General features: G+C 43.4%; 1 protein-coding gene across 3 annotated transcripts in view; it reads right to left on the bottom strand.

Moving 5' to 3' along the window:
* Nucleotides 1-12101, bottom strand: part of DAPK1 (death associated protein kinase 1) — a 168481-nt gene that overhangs the window by 31235 nt on the left and 125145 nt on the right. For all 3 annotated transcript variants that reach the window (XM_033123048.1, XM_033123047.1, XM_033123046.1), the window contains exons 17-18: nt 11269-11466; nt 6345-6443 (exon numbers count right to left, since the gene is read on the bottom strand). In XM_033123048.1, the coding sequence (XP_032978939.1) occupies nt 6345-6443; nt 11269-11466 (297 nt within the window). The remainder of the gene's footprint in view (nt 1-6344; nt 6444-11268; nt 11467-12101) is intronic.

Raw genomic sequence — 12101 nt, 5'->3', positions numbered from 1 at the left:
GGTGTTTCGCAGCATCCCTGGCCTCTACCACTAGATGCCAGCAGCACCCCCCAACTTGTGACACCCCACAGTGCCTCCGGACTCTGCCCAGTGTTCCCTGAGGGCAAAATTGTCCCAGTTGAGAACCACGGCCTTAGACTGAAGGTTCAGATGGGTGCTCCAGAAGAGGCATCCTTACTGTCACATGCCATCACTCTCTGTTCCCTTAAAGTCCCGAAAAGTCTCCAACAGGCAGGCAGGGGCTTCTAGTTTGCTTTGGGGTTGGCTTCCAGGACCCAGGACCTGCAAATAGTTCCATTCCTGAGGGGGTGCAGGGGTGAAGGGTGAGGCTGGGCAGTGGGCAGAGGCCAGGCTAGGGAGGTCACACCCTAAAGAACATGGAGTCCCAGGATGATCTGAAATCAGAGTGTATCGCAGATTGGCTTTCCCAGAATGATACATGTCACCGTGGGATGGAATTGTCAGAATGGCCACAAGGCTACAGTTAAGGGAATGGTTCTGAGGCTGAGTGGGTCCTGGGGGAAACACACAGGTGGAGGCAGGAGGATGGAGAGCTGCAAGTTCCAGAAGATTCTAGGATGTGGCCACTGGTATGAAGGCTGGGAAGAAGAGCTTCCACACTCTTGGCCCAGGTGCCTGGACGCATGCTGAAGCCCTCTGCAAAGGTCAGACACTGGGGGAGAAGAGCAGACCCAGAGGGAGAGGATGCAGGGTGTGGAGGCTGCATCCGAGTGCGACGTCTGGGGGCCAAACAAGACTGGAGACCTGGATGTAGCCCTGAGTTCAGGCGCTGCTGGGGAGAGGAGCAGTGGGTGGAGAGCAGGAGGGCAGCCGGCCCTCTGGGATGGAACAGCTGTAAGAGGACATGGGGTTGGAGGAGGGAGAGCAGAGGCAGGAGGAGAAGCCAGAGGAAACAGGATTTTCTCATCCTAGGCAGGAGAGACTGTCAAGAAAGTGTCAAGTCCTGGAGAGGTAACTAGTAAAATAGGATTTAAAAGAGCTACTGGCACTTAGGTGAGAAAAACTACAAAGAAAGGAAAGGAAGTGATTACCACAAAAGTCAGAGTAGGGTTACACTGGGGGCTGGGAGAGGGACATGTAGCAAAAGGCCACTGGGAGCTTCTGGGGGGGCCTCAAAAGTTCTATTTCCTGACCTGAGTGTTGTTACAAAGGTGTTTATCTTAAATCATTCATCAAGCTTTACTTTTGCTTATGTGCTTTTAAAGAAAACCTGTGTTTTATTTTATAATAAAAAAGTTCTGAAGAAGAGAGCTACCAGGAGGTGATTGGGGACTCTGCTAAGAGTCACAAGGAATTGAGGACAGACTGCGGAGTGTGGAGGAGGGGAATGAGACAAGAAAAAGAGGACAGGATATTCAGAGGACTTGTTCAAGTTATCCTGGCTGAGAGCGGAATGGGAGGGAAGGTAACACTAGAGGGCGCTGCAGGGTCAAGGGTTGTGGGGAAGGATGGGAATGGCGCCTGCTCAGGCAATGAGGAGAGAAGCTTGCAAGAGGAAAAGGGGTTGACACTGTGCTGTCCAGTAAGGGGGCAGCCCCTTCCCACATGTGGCTACTCAGTGCTTGTAATTTGGCCGAGGTAAGATGTGCTCTGGGTGTAAAACACACACCGGATTTCGAAGACTTAGTACAAACCAAAGAATGTGAAATAGCTCAATAATTTTAAAACACTGATTACAGGTCGAAACGATATTTTGCGTATCTTGTGCTAAATAAAATATATTACTGAAATTAATTTCCTATTTTCCTTTTTAGATGTGGCTACTGTAACACCAAGAATGACCCATGGGGTATGTATATTATCCTCAGCAGGGAGCTCAGTGTCTCCATGATCACACCACACCCTGCTTGAAACCTGAGATGCTTCCTCTGCTCTAGAAGACAGACCTCAGTCTCCACTGTGCCTGCACAATCCAGCCCTGCTTACTCCATCTGGGCTGGGCCTCTTCATGCTTGCTCCAGCTCACTGTCCTTCCAGCTCCTCAAGGGCTTCATGGCCTCCAAGCTCGGGCTCTGGCATACAGTGCTTCTCCACACTTTCTTTGAGGAGTGCTCCCTGATCCCCCGGGAAACTCCCTCAGAACCCTGGTTCTTAACTCTCACTGGTCCCATCCTGTAACTGTGTATTTACTGCTGTGACTCTTGGGTCTCTCTCCGGTTAGACTAGAAGTTCTCTGAGGGAGCGGCTCATCTGGGTTGGGCCCACTGTGTTCCCTGGTCTTACTAGTGCCTGCTGCACAGTATGTGCTCAGTATTTGTAGAATGAATGAATGAGTGAACAACGAGCGAGGCTCTGTAATGTTGGTTTGCAAGTACCAGGGAGGCGCAGTGGTAACCAGAGGAGCGTCTGTAATGAGCGAGGAGGGTGAGAGAGCAGGGAGATACACCTGAGCGGCTGCTTGAGGGGGAGGCCACAGGTGGGAAGCAAGGCAATAGCTGCTGGGGGGAAGGGCAAAGGGAAATGACCACGGGCACATCGCTGGGTCGTGGGGCAGCCCCAAAGACCCAGGAGAGGCCAGAGGCCACACATTTTATGGCCCCAAACCCACTGGGTTTGCCAGAAGTCAGCTGATGGCATCTTTTGTAGATACCATCCGTGACAGTTTATTTTTTATGAAGCAACATCTATAACAAACACATATTTTTCCTCATAAAAATACATATAAATGCTCTATTGTGGAGTAACTGAACTATGTGCCCAGAAATGGTTGGGCAGGGTTTGGTAACAGCACATCAGGCCTAGAAGACTGTGCATGGCTGTATTTGGGTTTATGCTGGGCGAGGAGGTGCCCTGAAAAGATGACAGTCCCATGTAGAACACTGGTTATTAGTGGGCTGTAGAAAAGCCCAGCTCAGACTCAACACTGCAAAGAAAAGACCCAGAACTTTCAGGGAGAGAATGACATCAAGGTAACATTAATGCATTCAGGGAGGCAATACAGGGATACCTCGTTTTATTGCACTCCGCTTATTGCACTTCACAGGTATTGCAATTTTTTACACATTGAAGGTTTGTGGCAACCCTGCAAAGAGCAAGTCTATTGGTGCCGTGTTTTCCAACAGCATTTGCTCAATTAGTGTCTCTATGTCACATTTTGGTAATTTTTTGCAACATTTCAAACCTTTTTCATTATTATTATATTTGTTAGGGTGCTCTGTGATCAATAATCTTTGATGTCACTATTGTAATTCTTTTGGGGTTCCCTGAACTGCACCCATACAACACATCAAACTTAGTAAGTGTTGTGTGTGTTCTGACTGCTTCACTGACCTGCTGTTCCCCCCTTCTCCTGGGGCTTCCCTATTCCCTAAGACACAACAATATTGAAATTAGGCCAACTAATAACCTTAAATGGCCTCTAAGTGTTCAAGTGAAAGAAAAGGTCACAAATCTCTGACTTTAAATCAAAAGCTAGAAAAGATTAAGCCTGAGGAAGACATGAAAACTAGGCTTCTTGTGTCAGTTAGCCCATCTATGAATGCAAAGGAAAAGTTCTTGAAGGAAATTAAAAGGGTTACTTCAGTGAACACATGAATGATAAAAAAGTGAAAGAGCCTTATTGCTGATATGGAGAAAGTTTTAGTGGTCTGGATCAATCCAGCCACAATATGCCCTTAAGCCAAACCCTAATCCAGAGCAAGGCCCTAACTCTCTTCAACTCTATGAAGGCTGAGAGGTGAGGAAGCTGAAGAAGAAAAGTTTGAAGCCAGCAGACGTTGGTTCATGAGGCTTAAGGAAAGAAGCCATCTCCATAACATCAAAGTGCAAGGTGAAGTAGCCAGTGCTGATATAGAAGCAGCAAGTTATCAAGAAGATCTAGTTAAGATAATTAATGAAGTTGTCTACATTAAAAAACAGATTTACAGTGTAGACTAAACAGACCTCTATTGGAAGAAGATGCCATCTAGGACTTTCTTAGCTAGAGAGAAGTCAATGCCTGGCTTCAAAGCTTCAATGGACAGGCTGACTCTCTTGTTAGGGGCTAATGTAGCTGGAGACTTTAAGTTGAAGCCAATGCTCCATTACCATCTGAAAATCCTAGGGCTCTTAAGAATTATAGTAAATCTACTCTGCCTGTGCTCTATAAATGGAACAACAAAGCCTGGATAACAGCTATCTGTTTACGATGTGGTTTACTGAGTATTTTAAGCCCAGTGTTCAGATCTACTGCTCAGAAAAAAAAGTTCCTTTCAAAATATTATTGCTCATTGACAATGCGCTTGGTCATCACCCCAGAGTTGTGATGGAGATGTATAATGAATGAGATTGATGTTTTCATACCAGCTAACACAACATCCATTCTGAAACCTATTGATCAAGGACTAATTTCAACTTTCAAGGCTTGTTACTTAAGAAATACATTTCATAAGGCTATAGCTAGTGATTCCTCTGATGGATCTGGGCAAAGTAAATTGAAAACCTTCTGGAAAGGATTCACCATTCTAGATGCCACTAAGAGTATTTTTGACTCATGGGAAGAGGTCAAAATATCAACATCAACCAGAGTTTGGAAGAAGTTGATTGCAACCCTCATGGATGACTTTCAGGGGTTTAAGAATTCAGTGGAGGAAGTAACTACAGCTGTGGTGGAAATAGCAAGAAAACTAGAATTAGAAGTGGAGCCTGAAGACGTCACTGAACTGCTGCAGTCTCATGGTAAAACTTGAACAGATGAGGAGTTGCTTCTTATAATGCGAGCAAAGAAAGTGGTTTTTTGAGAAGTAATCTATTTCTAGTGAAGATTGTTGAAATGACAATAGAGGATTTAGAACACTGCATAAACTTAGTTGATAAAGCAGCGGCAGGGTTTGAGAAGACTGACTGCAATTCTGAAAGAAGTTCTACTGTAGGTAAAATGCTATCAAACAGCATTGTATGCTACAGAGAAATCATTTGTGAAAGAAAGTCAATCCATGTGGCAAACTTCATCGTTGTCTTATTTTACGAAACTACTACAGCCCCCTAACCTTCAGCAACCAGCACTCTGATCAGCCAGCCACCATCAACATCGAGGCAAGACCCTCCACCAGCAAAAAGATTCCGACTCACTGACAGCTCAGATGATGGTTAGCATTTTTTAGCAAAAAAGAACTTCTAAGGTATGTATAGTATTTTTACAGACATAATGCTACTGCACACTTAATAGACTGCAGCGTAGTGCAAACATAACTTTTATATGCACTGGGAAACCAAAAAGTTTGAGTGACTTGCTTTATTGTGTCATTCGCTTTATTGCGGTGGTCTGGAACCAAACCCTCAAGGTATGCCTGCCTCCTAGACCAGAAGTCAGCAAACACTTTTTGTAAAGGGCACATAGGAGATATTTTGGAGTCTGTGGGCCATAGGGTCTCTGTCACAACTGCTCTTATAATGCGAAAGCAGCCATAGGCAATACCAAAACAATGAGCACGGCTGTGTGCCAATAAATTCCCATTTACAGAATCAGGCAGCGGCTGGATTTGGCCCGTGGACCATAGTTTGTCAGTCTCTCTATGACTCCAAGAAATGAGGCCCTCCTTCCAGCCTCGGACCCCTGATTCTCCCCAGGTCAGTTGCCATATTTTAAAACTTTGATGGATCTCCTCAGAAAAACACTTCATGTCAGCAAAGCGCCAGTGAGTTTCAGGAATCCCACATGAGAGACTGGGCCAGAAAAAATTCACCATTGGGCCAGAAAAACTTCAAATGATAATATTTCACTGCAGCAAACAACAGCAATGACCTTACATCATTAGCTGTCATGTTTTCCTCTTTGGTATTTCATGAAATGAGAATCAAAGGGTTTCTTCTGCAGGGAGGTACCAGGTCTGGAATGAGTGGGGAGTGAGGGGAACTGAAGGACTAAATCTCATTTGAAAATAATTCACAAGCCTAACCGCAAAGCCAGACTTTTTAAACAGGAGAGAGCAGCTCTTGTCACCTGTTCCTCGCACACCACACCCAGGGCCCCTTCCTCCTCCCTCTTTGAAAGCCCATGGCGCGTCCAGTGCCCTGCAGTGGAGGGGGAGCATTTAGGAAAGGAGAACACACACATCTACTGAAACACACAAACGCACTGTTGTGTAACACGGGGAACGAAAAGGCCAGTGGGAAACAGCAGGCATTCCTGGCAGCACCGGCCTGGTGAGAAGAGAAGAGGATGAAGCAGTAACTAGATATTAGCCTGGGTTTGTGTGGGCAAATGTTCACAGAACTGCAGTGGCGGAGCTGAAGCTCAATAGCTGCTTGTCTGCTTTAGAGTGCAGTTGCCAAGCAATAACTTTCCCTTCATGCCCTGGAAGCGAAAGATGTTTGCCATTGCTTTCTCCTGTCAGGCTACTCACCGAGGTCAGCGCTTCCACGTTGGCACCTGCCAAACAGAGGTAGCGGACCACGTCGAGAATCCCGTTGTTGGCTGCAAGGTGTAGAGGTGTTCGTCCATACTGGAAGAGACAAAAAAAAAGACCCAGGAGAGTTCTCCTCATGATTATGCCTGAGGATAACATCTGTGGAGTCAACCCCATGGGGCCAGCATCGTGTGAGGAGTCTGGGATCCGCCAGAAAGAAAGTTTCTGCCTTCTCCAAAAACTTGCTGTCTCCTGAGGGAGGCAAGCCAAGAAAAAATATTTTCAAGTATTTTTCAGTTAGAAGAGTAACTTCAAAGGATAAAAGAGTGGGAGGCTTATCAAAAGGTAATTAAGTCTCTTGCTGTGCTGGCAGAAAGGAGGGTTGAGTCAGGGCTCAAGGGCTCCAAAGTTCCAGAAAGATCTGCACCACAGTTCAAATTTAGATACAAACAGCAGGGGAAGAAGGAATGGAAAAACAGTCATTGAAGACACTCTAATGAGGCGAAATTTCAAGGCCACGCCCACCAGTATTTTTAATGGCCATGGTTCCCAAACTGTGTGCCAAGTCACCTCAGGGCACTGTAGTAAATTCCCAGGGGTGGGGGATGGGGTCATGGGGACGGGACATGGTAAATAGTTTAAGTTTTTAATGGAACCAGCAGGTTTAGACACCAGGTGAACCAATAGCTCCAGGTAGTTCAGTCTCAACATTAGCTCTCACTGTCTTCCTTTCAATGACATGTCTGCACAGCAGGGGTTTGGAGGTTGCTGTGTAAGAAGCAAGTATCTTGAGAAAATTAATGTAGAATGGGAAATAAGGGTGGTGGCGTCCAATCTGAGTCCAAGGTGTGAGGACCTGTGAGGCACCCAACAAGCACACACCCCCTGTTAGTAGTACATCACTGTGGTTATGGAAGAATAACATTAAAATGTTAGTTTTCTTTCAATTTATGTGGATCATTTATTCCAACGGCTAGTAAGTTGTTAGGATATAAACACTAAGTTGTTTAGACCGAGCTACTTAATAAACAAAGCTGTGAGGTATTTCTTTTGCCTTGGGGGAACCACGAAAAAAGTACTGATACACTATAGACACTGGGAACTGAGAAAGCGTGGGTATCTCTCTGTCTTCTGCTTTTTATTTGCAAATGTAAGTTTTGTTATGAAGTTAACACAGGCTCATTTAAAATATCCAAACAACATAGGATAAAAGGTAGAAAATAGAAGTCCTCTGACTCTACGAAGTTCCTCTAGTCAGAGCTACCCCTACTTAACACTCTGGGGCATTTCCTTCCAAGCTTTTATTTAAGAATCCATAAAAGGAGATAAATAATTTGAGAAGACGTAATCATACTCTAGAGTCTATTCTGTCACATGCTTCATTCACCAAACAATAGATATGTGAATACTTTTCCATGTCTGAAGCTAAACTGACTCCATTCTTTTGGACATCTGAATAATATTCAGTGCTATGGATATGTCATAGTTCATTAGCCAGCTGCTGAGGAGAGACACTTAATGTGGTTCCACTCCTTGCTGTGACAAATAATGCTACAAGCTGTGCACATATTTTGTCTACTTTTATCTTCTCGAGTGACTTAGGAAGCAAATATTAAGCTTTCAAATACCCTAAAGTTAAAGTGAGAAGGAAAAGAGACAGTTTGGAAGATTTGGATGAAATGTTTGGATTTATGTGTAAGGAAGATAACCTTCGTTATAGAATGTACAGTTTTATAGAAAGAAGGAGAATGAAAAGAAGTATAAGGAAGAAAAGGGACTAGGAAGTTTATACTTTTGAAGATCCCCAATTTTTGACAGAACAAAACCCAAACTCCTTAGCATTAGATTCAAGGTGTTTCACCATCTGGACCCCGTGTCCTTTTCCAATTGTATTTTCTCTCTTTCCCCCACTCTCTCCCTCTCTAAGTACCTACACCACGTCAGCTACTGGGGCATCCAGATGGTCCCCAAACATACACATATAGTCTGCAATATGCTTCCCCCTTTTCTTTATCTGTCAGAGTCCAAATCATTTTAAATGATCGCTTCTGAAAAGATTTCCCTAGTGTCTTTAATGTGCAAATGTATGTGTTTCCGTAGCACCTGTGCCTCTGCCTCAGCAGTGATTGTGACATGAGATGCTGTTCGATTGAAAAGCAGCCTGAGGGCAAGAACCATTCACTCTGATATCCACAAGCTCCCTCACGCCATGCTTGGCACAGGGCTGTCAGGGAAGGACATTGATAAACACTCGATGGGCACAAAATTCTCTCTCATGCTCCTGGATATGTGTGTGCGTCTGTGTGTACGTGAGTGTGTGTGTGTGCGCGTTCTTGTATGTAACTTGTCTTTCCTATCTTCGCTGAGAAGAGTCGACACAAAAGGAACAAAGGGTAAAGGGGCTGTGCACTCTCTGGTGCCTATTTCTTCTCCTCTCATGTGCTCCCGAACACGACCAAGTTCAATAGCCACTCGCCTGATTTTCATACGAGAAAATGAAAACTGAGAAATGTCTGTTATACTGCAATGAGTGTCAAAGATAGTTGACAAGCTCCTGTCACATCCCAGTGACAGGGGTAGAATCTGAACGGCCATTTTTATCTCTGGGGGAATTGCATCTAAGTAAGGAAAAGGCAGGACACACCATGGGAGAGGAGTGACAGTCTGCCTGTAGGGCGTGGGCTGTCACTGTGCCAAGTTCATCCTGACAGCTGGTTTCTAGGGTGAGTTCATGTAAAGCCAGATGTGCTTTCTGGGGAAATAATGCCTTCCTCTAACTTTTCTACACATCTTTTAAGCTCCTCTAAAGCCCCCATCATCTTTCGTAAAATAAAAAACAACAACGAAAAGGAATAAAGAAACAAAGCTGACACCAGCCCTTCTGAAGAAGGTAGGAGACCCATCAAGTCACTGTGGGCTGAGCCTCTGAGCACTGAAGGCAACCTGGGGAGTCTGTCTGCAGGTCCAGGAATGCAGAGCTGCTCAACAGTAGCACGCTGCTGCTCCAGGCGGGGTGTGAAGAATGGTTTGAACTTTGCTGCTGGTTCCAAGAGGCTGAAATTGTGGAACTAATGAGTTTTGCTTCAGCTGAGTTAAATTCAAGGACAAAATCATCTACTGACTGTGACGTTCCTAGGCTGTATATAGTAAAAACACAAGTTTATGTCGGCATATAGGAACTACCATAGCCATCTACAGTATCAAAAATGCAGAGGCTTTCCCATGAAATGAGCCAGTTGTTTTTAAACCTGAAAGTCTAGGATTATCTTGCTGGGTATTTTATAAAGCATATGTAACAAGTGTACTTGTTGCATTTAGGCATGAGGCAAACACCTGGACCCTTCTTTAGATTACCCTGTTTCCCCGAATAAGACCTAGCCGGACAATCAGCTGTAATGCATCTTTTGGAGCAAAACTTAAGATAAGACCCAGTATATATTATACATATTATATTATATTATATTATATTATATTATATTATATTATATTATATTATATTATATTACATTACATTATATTATACTATATTATACCTGGTCTTATAGTAAAAGAAGACCAGGTCTTATATTAATTTTTGCTCCAAAAGATGCATTAGAGCTGATTGTCCAGCGAGGTTTTATTTTCGGGGAAACGTGGTAGTGCAAAACAGCAAGAGACGCCATGCTTCTCCACTTCACAGGAGACAGCTAATCCCAGATGCTGTGCACACAGTGGGTCAATTGTGCATAAAATGGCCAAGTCTAACCATATTCAAAGAGTGCCACGATGTTCCGTGAAGCTGCTTTTTATTCATTTAAAGACTCCTGGAAGGAAAGCCAAGGTCTTGACACTGCTTAATGTTACATTTGACTTTCCCCTTAAGCCACTTACGTAACTGACTTGGCAAGATTAGAATGGGATAAACTAAGAAAGCAATGAGCAGCTGATGGCTAAGACCTAGGATATTTTCTTTTCATATTTCTAGAACGTGAAGATTAATTCTAATGGAAATTGAAATTGGTAATCACATAATATGCAACAGGAATATTTTTTTTTAGAAGTGTAATTTTCCAGCTGTTTCAGATATTAAGTCTTTTATCTCAAACAAATCATAATAAAATACTACTGGCGTCATGCCTGCCATTTATAAACAAATGTTTCCCACAATTTAAAAAAATAATTCTACTTGGATTTTGTTTTTAACATAATCATAATAGAATAGTGCTTGCCTCTCAGACAGTTACAGGGTCAAAACCACATGAATGTCCAACTGTTCTATCTTATTTGGTAAATGAAAATCTAAATGGTATTCAGGGAAAAGGGAAGGTGTTAGCTAACTTCTAGAAGTCAACAGAATGGGATTTAAGAAAATCAACGTAGGAGCATAGAATTATTTATTTTTACTTCTCTTTTTATTCACCAAATAATAACATCCCCTTGGTCTTAACAAAATTGATTTATCACAAAAAAGGTTTAATGAACTTTTGACCATAAAACTCTCAATGGGGAAGGCTAAGAAGAGAAATCTGGTCCTAGGAATCTCAGTCAAATCATAACTCATTAGGTCTTTTTCTGAAGACTTAAACTTCCACAAAGATGCTCCACTTTGTACCATGTTCTCTGATTCTTCTACAGAAGGACGGTCTCTCTTTCTCCGTCTCTCTGTCTCTCTCTCCCTCTCTCAATACCCATAAGTAGTAAACCAGTTTAGTTAGAAAGTACATATTATTATAATCATTTTCTGTTACTCTACAAAATTATTCAAAAGTTATATGTAAAATATCACATAAAGTGGAGAGAACTGTAAAAAAAGAGCAGGTCCATTTGAGTTATACTGACTTTGAACAATGAGGAGATGCAAAGAGAAATTTGGCCCAAATCTAGAAACAGGTTGACGGACAGACACCGTTGGACCCTCAGGGATCTTTCCCCCCATCTTTACCTTGTTTGAGATATCCAAATTGCAGTTGGCTTCACAGAGGGCCACCACAATTGGCACATTGCCATCTTTGCAGGCCACATGGAGGGGGGTGTTGCCGTGCCTGTCTTGGAAATCGATGAAACATCCCTGGCTGATGAGCGTCTGGATAACCTCCATCTGACATCGTCTTACAGCAAGATGAAGAGCGATGTGTCCATCCTGCAACAGACATCAGGGGCCATGAGCACTTTCACTTAGGCCCGTGGGCCTGGGCTTACGTTTCTAGCTGTTATGGGGCCAGGTTTAACTGGCAATGTGATTGCTACTGCAAAGCCTGAAGGAGGATTCAAAACCATGAATTTACTCGTGGGGAGTGAACTTCTTCATACATTCCACTCTGAATAATCCCAGACCACGCTGACCATCAGCTTGATTAATCTAAGCTTGGCCAGTACAACCAGATAGAAAGACTTGACACTTCTTTTTGTCTCTGAATGTATAGGACTTAAGTAACTTTGGTACTCCAATGCTTATTTTATCAAGTAGTTGGAAAACACTTTTAAAAACATTTGCTGAGCAGTCTTTACTAACTTCCTAAGTAGAAAGCCTATTCCAGGAGGAACTGAGAAAGTGATGTGAAGTGATTTGCTTGAGGGCTGTCATACATATGAGAAGCAAATATAACATGTTTAACCTCTGCAGTGGGCTGCAGACCGGCCTGGGAATTCTTTCCACCTATTGTAGAATCCCTGGTGAGCAGATGTGTTGAATTTCAGGAGCAGGGTAGAAAGTTTGAAAACATTTCTATAACTTATCTCTTCTAGGATTTCTCAACCTCAGCATATTAACATTTT

Source organism: Rhinolophus ferrumequinum, chromosome 12, assembly GCF_004115265.2.
Source record: "Rhinolophus ferrumequinum isolate MPI-CBG mRhiFer1 chromosome 12, mRhiFer1_v1.p, whole genome shotgun sequence".
Classification (NCBI taxonomy): Eukaryota; Metazoa; Chordata; class Mammalia; order Chiroptera; family Rhinolophidae; genus Rhinolophus; species Rhinolophus ferrumequinum.
This window is presented reverse-complemented; position numbering and strand designations above follow the sequence as displayed.